At 42.1% G+C, this 16,567-nt stretch overlaps 1 protein-coding gene across 1 annotated transcript in view; it reads right to left on the reverse strand.

Annotated features, from left to right (window-relative positions):
* Positions 1–15,490, reverse strand: part of ABHD5 (abhydrolase domain containing 5, lysophosphatidic acid acyltransferase) — a 38,820-nt gene extending 23,330 nt beyond the window's left edge. Inside the window, exon 1 of the mRNA XM_034760860.1 lies at positions 15,328–15,490. Coding sequence (XP_034616751.1) covers positions 15,328–15,467 — 140 coding nt within the window. The 5' untranslated portion in view covers positions 15,468–15,490. The remainder of the gene's footprint in view (positions 1–15,327) is intronic.
* Between the last annotated feature and the right edge of the window lie 1,077 nt (positions 15,491–16,567).

Raw genomic sequence — 16,567 nt, forward strand, 5'->3', positions numbered from 1 at the left:
TCAATGGAAGTCTTTACACTGACTTTTAATGGGATCTGGATCAAGTCCCAAGAGATAGAGTATTTGAATACAGTTGGTTTCCAAGCTGATCGACAAGTCTAGCTATCTAAAATTTAGATTTTTTTTTTTGAAGAAGTATATTTGGCATCAGCACAAAGCAATTTGGCCAACTATTAACCATCAACTTGTACCATGAAATTTAAAACAGTTTAATGAAAATTATCAATTGATATAATCAATTTAGTTTTAATTAATTACTGTCTTAAAAACTGATTATAACAACACCTTGGTATCATCTGGGCCACTGTGTTAAGTCAAATGTCTCTTCTAGTGATATACTAAGCTGAAGAATATTACCACATGATCCTGAGATCAGCAGTTTAACACCCAATCGCTTTTCTTCCCACACCCTCAAACTGATACTGTATAAATGTCTAAGCCATATCTTGATTAAAAAAAAAACCCTCAAAATTTCTTTAAAAGGGGAAAAACATTTTAGCAATAAGGAAATTTCTCTACTGTTAAAGACAGCTGTAACAAACATGTCAAAATGGTGGCAGCGCAGGTCTGCTGGCCATCCCTAGAGTTGTCCAGGTCCACAGTTCCCACAGTTTGGAGAGTCGCAGTCACCTCTACAGGGGCCTGCAGCACATGTCCTTCCCCCTCCTCAGCCAGCCCAGACTGAGCTGGGCTGCCTCCTTTTATCTGTCCCTTCCACCTGAAGCATGCGCAGCAAGGGTAAAGGGGTGTGATCTCCTGTCCCAACTGATAGATTTCAGTGTTAGTTCCCTGATTGGTCAGGCCCCAGTGGCCCAGTGCTGGGTTGGTACACCCGGCACATTGTTACTTGTATCTTTTCTTTGGGATGGGCAAACTTCAGTCTTCTGAAAACAAGTATTTAGTTTCCTCTATCTGTGCTAAATCTGTCATATTTAAATGACTAAAAGTAGCTTTATTTTTGTATTGCCTATTTTAATTTCTGTTAAATAAATTTGCAACCTACAATCGGTGGATGAATTATTAAAGGAAACTGAAGGTTTAGAGTTCTCATAAATACAAAGATATACTCGCTAAGTTATCTGAATTAAAGGTTTTTCATATTTTTCATTCCAGATTCTTAGTTTCATGCCGTCAAAAATCTTTTTTTTTTTTTTTTAAAGAGCGAATAAGTCTTTGATATGACAAGCAGCTAACTGCAGAGCAGTAAAAGGTGACCAAGATCAGGCAGGTAAATGGCCAGGGTAGCTTCATCATCTACATAACAAGCTTACACACTGCTGGGGTTGAGAAGCGATGCACACAAGGGATTTGACATGTAGAGTATGTAATCCTGACTGCAATAGGCAGAGGGCAACAGTGAGCATGTATTAAAAGAATACAATCAATTTGAAAACTAGTCAAAGCTTAAAGTGGTTTCAGATCCTACACTTTCCCCAGAATCTTCCTGTCAATTTATATAGTTTTACAATCACATTTTCTGTTTTTTTTTTTAAGTGGTTTCATTCCTCAATTGCTGTGTGAAGCTACCAAACAAAACAAAAAAAATCACCTGATATTGACTATACAAGGAGAAACAGACACTCACTATACTAAATGCTATCAAATACACTAAGTAAACAAAAAAAGAAAGAGAGAAAATAACCTCTCTAATCTTTCAGTTGTATTCATTTTTGATGACCCTTGTAACACCAACAGGCAAAAAGAATTTCAGTGAAGTATTTTTTTTAAGTAGACAATGTCCTTTTAATGACATCTTGGACTTGATAGAACACTGATATAGTTCCATGTAGGACAGAATTTACAGTTCACACAATTTCCAAGCAAGTGAAAGTTTACCAGCAACCACCTTAAAATAACTTGAGGAAGTCTCTAAGGGCTTAAAAGGCATGAGAGCTTTCAAAACTATGTTCAGAGCATGAGTCAGAGGAAACGTAACTAGATTGCCATAAAGAAGCAAATTAAGTGCATGGGAACCCCATTAACCACAGCACAAGTAGGCCTCATTCAAGAGAATACAAACCTGAACCCAGAGAAAGCTCAAACAGCTCCCTTATCTAGCTCATCTCTAAGAAAAGTTAATTGCCAATCCAATCTTTGGTTTAACATCTTTCCTGGCATCAAAACCAAAAAGTTCTTCATATCATCTAATAAACCACAGAGGTGGAACCACCTAAGAATGGAGCAGTGTGGAAAAAATCACTGTCTGAGACACCCTCCCAAATTAGGTGCACCTGTCAGTATGCATGCTGTAAAATACAGGTGAGGTTGGTAGTTTGAACCACTTGAAACAGGAGATACCTGGCAATGATCAAGTGATCTCTCTCCTGCCATCCATCTCCACCCTCTGACAAACAGAGGCTAGGGACATCCTTCCTTACCCATCCTGGCTAATATCCATTAACGGACTTAACCTCCATGAATTTATCCAGTTCTCTTTTAAACGCTGTTATAGTCCTAGCCTTCACAACCTCCTCAGGCAAGGTGTTCCACAAGTTGACTGTGCACTGTGTGAAGAAGAACTTCCTTTTATTTGTTTTAAACCTGCTGCCCATTAATTTCATTTGGTGGCCCCTAGTTCTTGTATTATGGGAATAAGTAAATAACTTTTCCTTATCTACTTTCTCCACATCGCTCACGATTTTATATACCTCTATCATATCCCCCCTTAGTCTCCTCTTTTTCAAGCTGAAAAGTCCTCGCCTCTTTAATCTCTCCGCATATGGGACCCGTTCCAAACCCTTAATCATTTTAGTTGCCCTTCTCTGAACTTTTTCTAATGCCAGTATATCTTTTTTTGAGATGAGGAGACCACATCTGTACATAATATTCAAGATGTGGGCGTAGCATGGATTTATACAAGGGCAATAAGATACTCTCCATCTTCTTTTCTATCCCCTTTTTAATGATTCCTAACATCCTGTTTGCTTTTTTGACCGCCGCTGCACACTACGTGGACGTCTTCAGAGAACTATCTACGATGACTCCAAGATCTTTTTCCTGATTCGTTGTAGCTAAATTAGCCCCCATCATATTTTATGCATAGTTGGGGTTATTTTTCCCAATGTGCTTTATTTTACCTTTATCCATATTAAATTTCATTTGCCATTTTGTTGCCTAATCACTTAGTTTTGTGAGATCTTTTTGAAGTTCTTCACAGTCTGCTTTTAATGCAGTGTAACAAATATTAAATTGGTTAGTGCAACTTTGTACAAAAATGTACAGAATATCTGAGTGTCAGATAAATGCCAACTGACAATAAAGCCTGTTAAAACTCATCCTTCTCACTCTTAAGGTCAGGTCAGAATACTGACACTTACACAACTCTAACTTTGTATAAAATGAAATCGATAACCTGACTATTGCCCTGAATTTCCTGTTTAAATCCAAATGTTTTTTGGTTGTACAACCTAAACAATAACCTTTCCCCTCACCAGACTTCCAACTGGTGCTGGATGTCTATAGATTAGGTGCACTACTGGATTATCATGGAAAGGGTAGAGAATCTATTGAACTTTGCTGCCTAAGCACCAAGATGAACAGAGGTGGTTGTTTCCAGACCCAATGAATTAATGAGATGGCCTCTGTGGACTTCAGTTGGATTGCACTGGTACAAAACTGAGACACATTAACAGTGGAGCAGATATAGAAGTACAAACCAATATCGAAAGGGAATTACAGATGCCTTCCTCCACTGCCTTCTGCAGGCAATGTCTAAATAAACAACCCACTCTTTTGCCAGCATGAGAATTCAGAATTGTAGGTATTTTGAAATTTCGATATGAAGAATACTGTAAGGCTCAATCCAGCAAAATTCTGAGCACAATGGCTACAATCCAGAAAAACATTTAAGTGTTTGACTTAACTCACACTGCTCATGTGCTTACGTGCTTTACTCGATCAGGGCCAGAATGCTCATCACTTAGCTGGATCAAGCCCTAAAAAGCTACAGATTATCATTATTGCATAAATAATAACAAAATAAATTGACAAAAGGAAAAGCAAATGGGAGGGCTGGGCAAATACTGTCCTAGAGAAATCTGGTTAAAAAATTACATTAAAAAAAATCTTTAAATTAAAACATTATTACACCTCTACCCGGATATAACGCAGTCCTCGGGAGCCAAAAATCCCTACTGCGTTATAGGTGAAACCCCATTATATCGGGGTAACGGCAGCAGGGCTCCAGTGGTGATTTAAAGAGCCCGAGACTCCGGCCACGGGGAGCCCCGGGCCCTTTAAATCGCCACCTGAGCCCCGCTGCCAGAGCCCCGGGGTAGCGGCGGCAGGGTTCCGACGGTGATTTAAAGGGCCCAGGACTCTCCACAGCGGCCAGAGCTCCAAGCCCTTTAAAGCGCCGCTGGAGCCCCGTTGGCAGAGCCCCGGGGTTACCATGCTATATGCAAACCCGTGTTATATCAGGTCGCATTATATTGGGGTAGAGGTGTATATAATTTTGAACTGAAGTGGAAAGCAACTAGCTGAAAAGGGAGTGGATTTCAGTCTGTACATATGACTACTTTCTAACCTGCATAGAGTCATGAAAACAATGAAGATTAAGCAAGTACAATTTCACAGAGGAAACATCAATAGTCATCAAGTGGCTGATATTTAAATATGGATAATATACAAGTTAAAGATAAATGATGAGCTACACCACTTTTTTGAACTTTGGGGAGGAATGGCCAATAAATTAGTCTCTTCCACTGAATTTACACATGTTCGGTTTTGTGCATTTCACTCAGCATCACTGAATTCATGTGCCTTCATGCTATAAAAGCAAAGAAAACTGACTACACCAATAAAGCATCCACTTTTCTGTTCCATCGTGCTTTTTCAAATTAAAAAAGGCTCTTAAAGACAATTCTACTCTGAAAAATGACGTGGCATTGTGTAATCCCATGTTTGTGTCTAAACTACTCCATATCAAAATTTATTCCATTTACAAGACGTTTATTCTGTCAACTCTTTAAACTCAACCTAGGATCTGAGACTCAAGCTGTGGGTTTATTTGTTTTTTGCCTTATGCATCACAATCAGTAATAAGAGTTTGCAGTACAAATTCTACTTCAGTTACAAAATTTTGAGTTCCTTTTAAGGTTGTTGACCCATAATAGGACAAAGGGAAAGACTCTGTCAAGGATGACACAAGCAGTTAGTATGGAAAGAAGGCAGACAGCAACTACAGGTTACACCAGGCTAATTTAGAGAAAAGTTCTTATTAGCATCTCATTTCCCGCTTTGATAGTTTAGTTATTTGAGACAATCTGAAAACTGAACATAGCTTACATGGGTGCTCACGGCAGGATGTTAAGTTTCTATAACAAACTATTTGCCCGCCACCTATTAAAAAGGACCCCATCAATTTAAAAAACAAACAACAAAGCACATTTCTCTGAACATTTTTATCCACTACTATTACTACATACAAAATAAAGTGCTATAATTGAAATGTGCTAGAGTATTTCTCTTTTCAGTTTGTTTACTTTGTGCATTGACAGTATTTTGTATCTTCAAGTTTCACTGTTTGTCCTATTAAAACATTTAGTCCGTTTCCGTTGACTATATGGATCTTTCACACAGCACCAGAGGAGAAAATTACTTTTAAAAGGATATGAGCACATGATTGTAAAACTACAAGAAATTGGAAAGACGACATGGACAGGTATAGTACTAGAAACTACTTTAAAAAAATTCAAATTAAATGATTTTAAGTTGCTAACTCCTTGAATCAAATCTGATACCATCTTGCTATTTGGTTACATAGTACTGAAAGACCAAATTGGGATACAGGCCTTTAAAATACAATAGACTCAAAATGAAGCACAAATCTTAAAAAACAGGGTCTAGTTTTAACAGATGAGAGTTTAATTTCACTAGTATGTCTGGGTTCTTTTTCCTCCTCATACACATAAGATTTTCGATAAGCCAACAGAGCTAATAGACTAATCAGAACATTGGACCTCAAAACAGGAGACATTTTAAAGCAAAGCAAATTTACATTTTATTTGGGGTAGTATTTCAGGCAAAGTTGAAATCTTGCTGTGAAAGGGAAAAAAGCTTGTGGGGATGCAGAGGTTTTCATGTATGGCCTGGTCTACACCGGGGGGGGCAGAGGGGGGGAGGGAATCAGTCTAAGTTACGTGACTTCAACTATGTGAATAATGTAGCTGAAGTCGACGTACTTAGATCTACTCACGGCGGCGTCTTCACTGCGGTGAGTCAACAGCTGATGCTCCCCCGTCAACCCTGCCTGTGCCTCTCCACCGGCATACAAGAGTCTACAGGAAAGTGCTTGGGGGTCGATTTACTGCGTCTAGACTAGACGCGATAAATTGACCCCTGCTGGATCGATCGCTGCCCTCCGATCCGGCGGGTAGTATAGACATACCCTAAGAAAATGCATGAAATAATTAGAGAGGACCAAGATGAATGCATGATGAAACCTTCTCCTTTTACAGTTAGAGTGAGAAACCTGTATGTATAATATAGTTAAATTGTGAGACTCATTTTTACAATGAGTAAGATGAAAAGAGATTTGAAATACAATACATTTGGATCTAAAATGAGTGAATACATTGTCAGATTTGAATGTTGACCCATTTCATAAGTAACATATTTAATAACTTAATAAAAAAAGAGTTTGTATTTGTAATATGTAAGAAACATGCCCTGCATGAAAAATGGTGACAAGGAACTGCAGACAAATTCACAATAGGTTGAAAGAGTTGCCAAATTAAACAGGCTAGTCTTCAAAGTTAGACAAGTCAAGGAAATAGTTTTTTTATGTGAGGAAAGTAAATGGGTCCACAAGAGTCCATTTACACTATACTGTGAATCTTTTCCACTTGGAATTTCATCTAGAAGACTGATTCCAAGAAGGCTGAAGGAAACAAGTCAGCTACTCAGAAACACCACACCTACAGATCTCTAACCTGGGTTGGAATAGAGCAGGGTGTCCCAGTGCAAGACCAGGCCTCAGACCGATGGGGACTGGCTAAAATGATTTTATGAATGTCTTGGGGGCAGAATCCATTCCCAGGCTTGTAGAGCTTTCCAACACAAGAGGCACAAACTGATTCCTCCCTCATTGTTTCTATAACCATGGTAGTTCAACTTTGTTTGAATCAAGGCGACCTTTTGGGATACCAGGTCTCTAAAGACGAGGAGTGCATTTAAGATCACAAGTCCAGATGCTTTATGAGCAGTAGTTATTTCTGAAGAGACCAAGCTATTTGGGTGAAGAGTTTCTCCATGTGGACTGGAAGTTAGATGTAGTGACCACAGATGCAATTTGGATGGGAGATTCCAAGGACAGGAGATAAGCTCCAGAAGTGGCACATGAATGTTGATAGAAGGAATACAGCTCACGTTCTACCCCACTATCACTACCCTCAGAGACTACAAATCTTCAAGAGTGTGGGGCCTTGGAGAACACACTAGAAAGCTTAAAACACAAAGTGAGAACCCTGGTGGATGATATCCTTTGCAAATACCAGTTTGGCATTTTCCACAAGATCCAACAGTTTTATGGAGCTGCTTCATGGTTAACTTTGAAGCCAATTTTCTCCCCTTCCAATTGGATTATCACCCTACTTATAAAGCTGTTTAGAAGAATTTCAATCCAAAACGTTCTGTGATTACTTTGGTGTTACTGAATTATCCAACTGTTTTGCAACATTTAAAGTACTGCGTAATATTTTGAAAACTACTGCACAATATTTCTAGGAAGTGTTCTGTACATCATACCTCCTGATTTCAACAAGAGGCTCTTGGTAGTTTATTACAGAATATTGCCACATTAGGTCAGAGGTAAAAACGCCTTCCTTGTATATTTATTGTATCTTGAACTTTGTATTTAGAACAGTCAGCACCTACTTTATCAATGTTAAATTATTTGGAAACATTGCATTTTGCCACTTGAAGTTTCCTGTACATATAAACAGCATGTTACATTGGCCCCTGACTTCCCGGATACTAAGAAGAGATTGTAAACAAGGTAAGTCATACACAATGAATCTCTTCTGATTAGTATAGTGATATTCTAGTATATCATGACATTAGGAATAGTTGGAACAAGCTGCAAATTCAGGCAGGAGAGAAGATCAACATTATACTGGTACTCAATTTTGGTGCAGCTCCCCTACCTGAAATAAAGCAGCAGATGGGTACTAGCTCACTCCTCCTACCATGTTCCTAGCCCTCTTCTCTTCTGTCTCCCAGCAATTCCTCACATCCTTTTCTGCCCCTTGTGTATTTTTTGTTTTCTAATTTTTGTTTAATTTTGATGCCTCCTTTTACCACTTCCCCCTCCCCCCATTCCAGGGTGTGTGAGAGGGCATTCACTGATGCACGTGGGGTCAAGCATTATGTGCTCTTGCAGCTGAGATGAGTACAAGTGCAAAGTTTAAATGATCAGACTGCTGCCTGAGCCTGCATCCGAGTACACTCAGGCTGCTTCCAGAACTGGCCGTACAATACTACAGGCTGCCATAAGAGAACAGGAGATCACTAAGCACATTTGCAGTCATGAGAGAGGCATATCTGTAGGGCCTTACCAAATTCAGGGTCCATATTGGTAAATTTCATGGCCACAGGATTTTAAAAAATCATAAATGTCATGATTTCAGCTATTTTAAATCTGAAAATTCATGGTGTTGTAATTGTAGGGGTCCTGACCCAAAAATGAGTTGGGGGGCAGTCGCAAGGTTATTGTTGGGAGGGGTTGCGGTACTGCTACTCTTACTTTTGCTCTGCTGCTGGCGGCTGTGCTGCCTTCAGAACTGGGCAGCTGGAAAGCGGTGGCTGCTAGCCAGGAGCCCAGCTCTGAAGACAGTAGCAGGGCAGAAGTAAGGATAGCATGGTATGGTATTGCCACCCTTACTTCTGCACTGGTGCTGGCGGGGCGCTACCTTCAGAGCTGGGTATTTGGTTAACAGCTGCCGCCAGGCAGCCACCCAGCTCTGAAGGCAGTGCAAAAGTAAGGGTGGCAATACTGCAACCCCCCTACAAATCTCTTTTGGGTCAGGACCCCCAATTTGAGAAATGCTGGTCTACCCCGTGAAATCTGTACAGTATAGGGTAAAAGTACACAAAAGGCCAGATTTCACAGTCCGTGACATGTTTTTCATGGCTGTGAATTTGGTAGGGCCCTACATATCTGGGATCATTCAGCTTTTCCTGACCACCACCACTCTCCTTTGCCTGTGCTCCAAATCCCCAGACAAGCTTGGTATCCCTTTTCTCCCCACCCCCAAGCTTGTGAAATACTGTCCTATTGCCTCACATTTCATCTTCTAAAAGACATGTCAAAGTACTACAAAGACATGGAGGATAATTAATGCTAACAGGTTAGAAAACCAGTCCTTTCCTGCTCTGATTTGATCAACTCTGGAGGAGCAGAAACATACAAGGTTCAAGATCAGACACTTCTCCTTCAAAAAAAAATAATTTACAAAGCAGTCACAGCATTAGCAGTAAAGAAATAAAGACTTTGTGTTTTCTGCCCATCTTGTCTAATAAAACATTATTTTACATTTGTATTTCAACACTGAAATCCAAACAAACCTAACCAAGAACATTAACGAAAAAGTTATACTAGCAAGAGAAAGTCACTTATTAGACAGGACTGAACTATATCCTTCCTTCACTTCTGTAACCTCATGCTATCCAGATTTTCTTATCACTAACCACCACGGGTTCCTGCTTCTCCTCCCCCCACACTGTCAGTCACTCAGGACTTTGTCTTTAAATCCCTCCTCTTTTCCCTCTAACTTTAGCCCAGTGTGACCTCATCCCCTTACACAGCTTCAGTGACTCACAAATCTACCTCTCTTCCTCTGACTTCTCTCCTGTTATCAAAATCTCTCATCTGGAGCTCCCACTGCCTGCTCAACCTCAACATGGCAAAAACTGAGCTATCCACCTTTCCTCCCCCTCTTTTCTCTTGCTGTCAATACCAATGACACCCCAAAAAGCTATGCTAAAGGATGTCAAATTTGCAAAGTCAAGCACTCAAAAGTTAAGAAATGCCAGAAAATAAGGTTGCAAATTTAACCATAGTGAATAATCAGGATACACTACAGATTTTTTTTTTTAATGGGAAGGTTCTTCATTTGTGTTTTCAGTTTTCCACCCTTTAGTTCCCCCACCCAAGGCCCTGTATTGTGGTGACCCTCTTGGGCTCACAGTGCCTAGATGCTGTTCCTCCTAGTGCAACAGGGAGTTGGACCAGTCTGCAAGAGTGAATATACTACATCACAAAAAGGACCCAAGGCACAATGCTTCCTAGTGCAGCTCCTCACTGCATAAATGGCCCTACTGAGCACAGAATGAATTGTGAATGTAGAACCAGTGAAAGGTTTGTGTTAGGCCGATAGCCCTGTGGACAGAAATCTTCATTTTATCTACAATATGGGTGGCAGTAGCAGACTTCCCAAAATTATCTCCCAGATATCTATTACCCCTGTTATTAAAGATTTTAAATATGATTCAAGAGTTAACAGATGACTATCATCATCTTCCTCTCCCCACCCGGACACTTTATTGAGAAGAAAGGGACTAGAGCCAAGATGATTGACTGGCCTAGCAAGCTGGTGGAGGATTTCTGCCACAACTCAGCTGGGACTCAGCCAACTAGTCATGAAGAACAGGGTCCTCCACCTGAAGTAATGGGTAGGACTTTCAAAGTATGCAATCCCTGTAACCACACCCTGAATTTATAGCTCTGTGCACGCATGTACCATGCTGGCACGGAGTACTGAGTGTGGTATGTTTGATTATTAAAGACCTACTTGACTTGGATTTTTTTTTAATAGACAAATTTTTGAAAGTATGTGAATATTCTCTTTTTACCACTGCACTCACTAGAGAATTACTGAAGCGTGGGGGAAGAAGGGCAGTCTACTCTTTATGCCTCCTGCAACCCTGTGGGGGAGTCTGGGGGTTGCCCTTCGTCCACTAAGCTCATGATTGGGCTTGAGAAGGGAGGGAGGAGAAAACGTCTAGCCCAGCAGTGTCTACCTTGCAGTACTTGAGGGAGACTTAAGAATAGAATATTTGATTACAAATTCAAAGTGTAAGATGCCCTGCAATTTTTAAACTGGGTGTTCAAATTAAACTCATCACTATAAGGAGGAGATATTGAGTACTGCCTCCCACTGGTTCATCTTTTACAGCTCAAGGAGGAGCTGTGATGTGAGCCCAGAATGCTCTTAGCAGCTGCTGTCCCTTTCCTCCTGTAACTGCTGAGCAATTCAGCTGCTCTGTTGACTGCTTCTCTGCAAGCCTGAAGGATAGCAGGATAGAAGAATTTTGATTGGCTCTGCCTGAGCCTAGAGCAGGGATGGCCAACTTGTGGCTCCGGGGCCACATACAGCTCTTCAGAAGTTAATATGTGGCTCCTTGTATAGGCACTGACTCTGGGGCTGGAGCTACAGGTGCCAACTTTCCAATGGGGTGGGGGGGGGGAGGGGTGCTCACTGCTCAACCCCCTGGCTCTGCCACAGACCCTACCCCCACTCCACCCCTCCCCATCCCCTGAGCCCGCCATGCCCTCGCTCCCCCCCCCCCCCCCCCCCCCCCCCCCGAGCCTCCTGCATGCCACGAAACAGCTGATCAGGAGGTGCAGGGAGGCGCTGATCGGCAGGGCTGCCAGCGGGTGGGAGGCACTGGGAGCGGGGTTGGGGAGCTGCTGCCGTATTACTGTGGCTCTTTGGCAACATACATTGGTAAATTCTGGCTCCTTCTCAGGCTCAGGTTGGCCACCCCTGGCCTAGAGGAACATCTAAGCAAGGATGGCTCAGTTCCCCTCCACCACACTGCCATTCAGGGCAGCTCAGGAGAGAGGAAAAAGAGAAACCAAGAATCAACTACTCCTTATGGATCCCTGGTTCTCTGCCTCAACCCCTGCATAGGCTAAAGCAGCCTAGGAAGTTCCCCCCAAAAAGGAGAATCTCTAGCACTGGCTTCAGAGGTACAAGGAGAGCAGTACAGAGAGACTCCAACTCCAGTATTGACTGCAGCAAATAATCTGTTCACCCCTCAGACTGAGAAGGCTGGATATCACTGTTCTAGTGCCTATTGTCATTAATCATTCCTCCCAGGGAACTTTCTAGATGGGAGGCCTCCATCTGCAGGGATGGGGAATACACTATCATGATCAACTCTCCTCTCAGCAGCAGAAGGGGTGAGGAGACAGCCTCCTAACAGTGTCTCCATTGTGGCTCCACCCAGAAGAGAGGGGAGAAAAGACACCTTCCCAGTGAAAGCCACAGTGCTCCCCTTCCCAAATCTATGCAGGGGCAGGAAAACTTCATAAATACACGTTTCTAGAGTGTCTGAAATAAAGCTTATTTCTGAGTTTTGAGGACAATACATGAATGTGATGCAAGTGCATGAGACCAGAGAGTGAAAGCGATGATCGACATAGAAAGGCAACTGCCTATACACAAACTCCTATCAATGCAAAAGGCCAAACTGGAAAAGAAGTGGGAAATTTCCTTTAGTCTGTGTGTAACAGAGCACACTGGGCATTGGGGTAAAAGTGTACATCCCAGTGCATCTGTTTTTGCCCTTGTTCCCTTTAAAACTGGAAGCCTCTGCTAGTCATATGACTTACAAGAATCTACATAAGTCTTATAGCCTTTTAGGGAGGGGAGCAGACAGGAGAGACCCTGGGTCATGGAGGTGCATAGAGCTCTGTACTATCAGGTAGAAGGCCTGAGAGGAAGACATTTTAAGGGAGAGAGGGAGGGAGCAAGCTTCAGCTGATGGTGAGCGACAAGAGAGACAAGGGTTAAGACAAGACCCTACAGGGCAGTGACACTGTTTTGAGTCTATTTGTTTTGAATCTTCATTCCTAAGTTAAAGAAAAACTGAGCAAAAGAACTAAAACTGTGCAGATATTTGGAGCATGATTTCATTACCGTACCTGCTTATGCTTTGTTTTAAATGTTAAGGTGTGACAGTCAGCCAAACACTCAAACAAATCTGCAGTTGACAGTGTCTCTTTAAAGAGAAAGTAAATTATTATGAATGTTATGCAGTATAGTACCCTGAGTGTCTTATTGGAAGTGCTTCATGAGTTCAAACCTACTGAATTCATCAATGCAGATTTTAAAACTATATTCACTCTGAGACTGTAAAAAGTCTATCATCTCCAACAACATGCCTCACGAGTGAAAACCCAAACTCAGAAAAGTCTCAAAGGATAATGGAAAAACAGTTATGACTATTGAAGTTGCAATGATTCCTACAAAATAGTTCTATATATTATTCCAAGGCAATCTTAGTTTTAACTAGTTGCTGCAAGCCATTCCATCTAAATTCACCAAAACCACCCAAAGTTATTTTAGAGAAAGTTACCACTTATCTTAAAGACAAAACAGTTTTCAATCCTTGAAACTTTTCCCCACATTTATACAAACTGAGCAGTAATTAGTGATTTTATATAGAACGTTGACAAACTATTTCTAGATACTTTGTTCCATATTGACGATTCAAATACACCTCTACCCTGATATAACATGACCTGATATAACATGAATTTGGATATAATGCAGTAAAGCAGTGCTTGGGGCGGGGGGGCTTGCTGCACACTCTGGCAGATCAAAGCAAGTTCGATATAATGCAGTTTCACCTATAACGTGGTAAGATTTTTTGGCTCCTGAGGACAGCATTATATTGGGGTAGAAGTGTATATTTAGTTTTATCTTCAGATTAGACTATGGATTACAGCTATATGATTTAGCATGTTTTGATTAATATATTTTGTTGTGATTTTACTATGCTATCATCACTACACTCCCACAGAATGCTCATGTTGCCAGATTTCAACTAGTTGAACTTGTTGTGTAACTAGGTGAATTACTATCTGATGTATTTGTTTTTAAAAAGAGTAAACTTCAGATTTTTCCTTTATATACACCTAATATGTCACCTGTCATTCAGAACTGCATCTAGTCTGCTATTTTAATAGCTTGTACGTATTTCTCTACCAAGCCAATTTTAAATCTGAAAGTAATTGGTGTATTTCACTGGTTCGTACAATTTAAGTTTTCTCTAGCTCTAATCAGACTTTTTCACCTTGAAAGGATGACCAAGCTTTAAGACTGGCCAATATTAAGAATGCAGTAATGCAAATACTCTGTGCTAACTGTTCAAAGCACTAGCATTTCACCATTGTCAATACACTTTTTGATGTACAAAAAGGAGACTTAAGCTTTCATTTTCAAAAGTGACTAGTGATTTTGGGTGCCCAATCTGAAAGGCCTTAAAAGGGCTTGATTTTCAGAGGGTGGATGCTGAGCACTTTCTGAAAATCACACCCCCTTTAAAAGATGTCATGTTGGGCACCCATAATCAATAATCCCTTATGAAAATTTAGACCATTTTTTCCTACCCCAAGGACTTTATATTAGGAACACAATCCTGAAATGTGCTGTGTGACGACAGAACTTGAGGGCACTCAGCACTACCAAAGAAGCACTTAATACGCCAAAGGATGAAGTTAAGCAACTAATGCAGAGCCAATGTACTGAACAAGTTTGAGATGATGAAGCACAGATATTTTAAGACTCCCTTGGAAAATCATCAACTGGAGGCTTTATAGATTGTGTATTTTAAGAAGAATGTTATAGGGTGTTATAGCTGTGTTGGTCCCAGGGCATCAGGGAGACAGGGTGGGTGAGGTAATATCTTTTATTCACTCAAAACCTCTCCAACAGAAGTTAGTCCAATAAAAGATTACCTTACCCACCTTGTCTCTCTCTAAAGGAGAGGGAGGTTTGTTTGGCACACAAACTACAATAGAGGGGAAGATAGTTTCAAACACAAGGTGCAGCATTATAAAAAGTGTGAAGGCAACGATTAAGTCATTCTGAAGGGTTGCTTGGGAAGAGAAGGACTAGAAGCAGAAATATGGGCCAGGCCAATTTGCACAGTGGTTTAAAGGGGATGTGTTCTAAGTTGATGTTGAAGGGAAGTGGAAGTCAGTGCAGAGATGGAGCGACAGGCGCGCCAGGGACAGAAGGGGAAAATTATTGTTTAGCAACAGCAGTTTGTATGGGCGGGAGGAGACGAGAGATGTGAGCAGACCGGGAGGGAGGAAGTTGCTGTAGTTGAAGCAATTAAGACATCAGTGGTTTTGCAGTACAAACATGGAGGAAATGACACAGGAAAAACCTACAGCAGCTGGGATGTGAGGGTCCGCTCTAGGGCGGTGCAGGGGGCGGGGGTGTATGCGGGTTGGCAGGTGTACACAGGCCGCGGGGGGGTCCCCCAACTGCTGCCCCCGCCCGTGGCGCCGTCCGCCCGCCCCCCTGCGCTCACCCTTCGCTCGAGGCCTCCAAGTGCCCGTCCTCGGCCATGGCGGGGGCTCGGCGGCCGCGAGCTGGTGCCGGGGAGGCGGCAGCGAGTGACAGTGCGAGGGCGACACGACCAGCCATCACGGGACCCGCCCGCCGCGTCATCCCGGCCGGGCCGCCCCACTACAGAGCGCGCGGCTAGAGCGTCCCGGGGACCCGCCCCTCCCTGGGCGGGCCAGGGCAATGGGCTGCGCACGGCTGAGCTGGAGCTCGCGCACTGTGGGCGGAGGGCCCCGCGAGCGCCCTCTAGTGCTCGTTTGTTTCCCGGGGAGCTCTTTGTGGGGGCCGGAAGGGGCAGATTCACAGAGAGGAGGGGGCGAGAAGAAGGGAGGGTTATATGTATTTTTGTGTTATGCGCGAACAGGGCCGCCAGCAATGCTTTCTTCCGTGCCTTAGGCCAGAGCCAGCTCACTGAATTCGCCACTGTAGTGCACAGGGCACGTTTGAGAAAGAGATTCCTAGAGGGTTTTTTAATGTCATATCAAAAGGGTCTGATGAAAATGTTCAGGACAAAAGAAGAAAGGCGCCTGTTGTGTGAGGCTGTCAACAATCCTATTAATGCTGTCTCAGAAATAGAGTCATCAAATGTCCCGAGTTGCTTGGGGGGCAGCACACTTAAACACATCCTAAACGGAACATAAGAATGGCCATACTGGCTCAGACCAATGGTCCCTCTAATCTAGTATCCAGTCTTCTGACCTGGCCAGCGCCAGATGCTTCAGAGGGAATGAACACAAGAAGTGAATTTGAGTGATCCATCCCTTGTCATCCAATCCTAGTTTCTGGCAGTCAGAAGTATAGTGTCTCTCAACCTTTGCAGACTACACTATGTCCCCCTTTCAGGAGTCTGATTTGTCTTGTGTACCCCAACTTTAACCTCACTTAAACTACTTGCTTACAAAATGAGACATAAAATACAGATGTGATATAGCACGCTACTACTGAAAAATTGATTCCTTTCTCATTTTTACCATGTAATTATAAAATAAATCAGAATATAAATATTATACTTACATTTCAGTGTATGATAGATAGAGTAATATAAACAAGTAATTGTATGAAATTTTAGTTTGTACTGACTTTGCTAGTGCTTTTTATGTAGACTATTTTAAAACTAGGCAGACGAGTTGATGTACCCCCTGGAAGATCTCTGCGTACCCCCCAGGGTACGTGTACCCCTGGTTGAGAACCACTGCTTTAGCAAT

This window comes from Trachemys scripta, chromosome 2, assembly GCF_013100865.1.
Source record: "Trachemys scripta elegans isolate TJP31775 chromosome 2, CAS_Tse_1.0, whole genome shotgun sequence".
Taxonomy (NCBI): Eukaryota; Metazoa; Chordata; order Testudines; family Emydidae; genus Trachemys; species Trachemys scripta.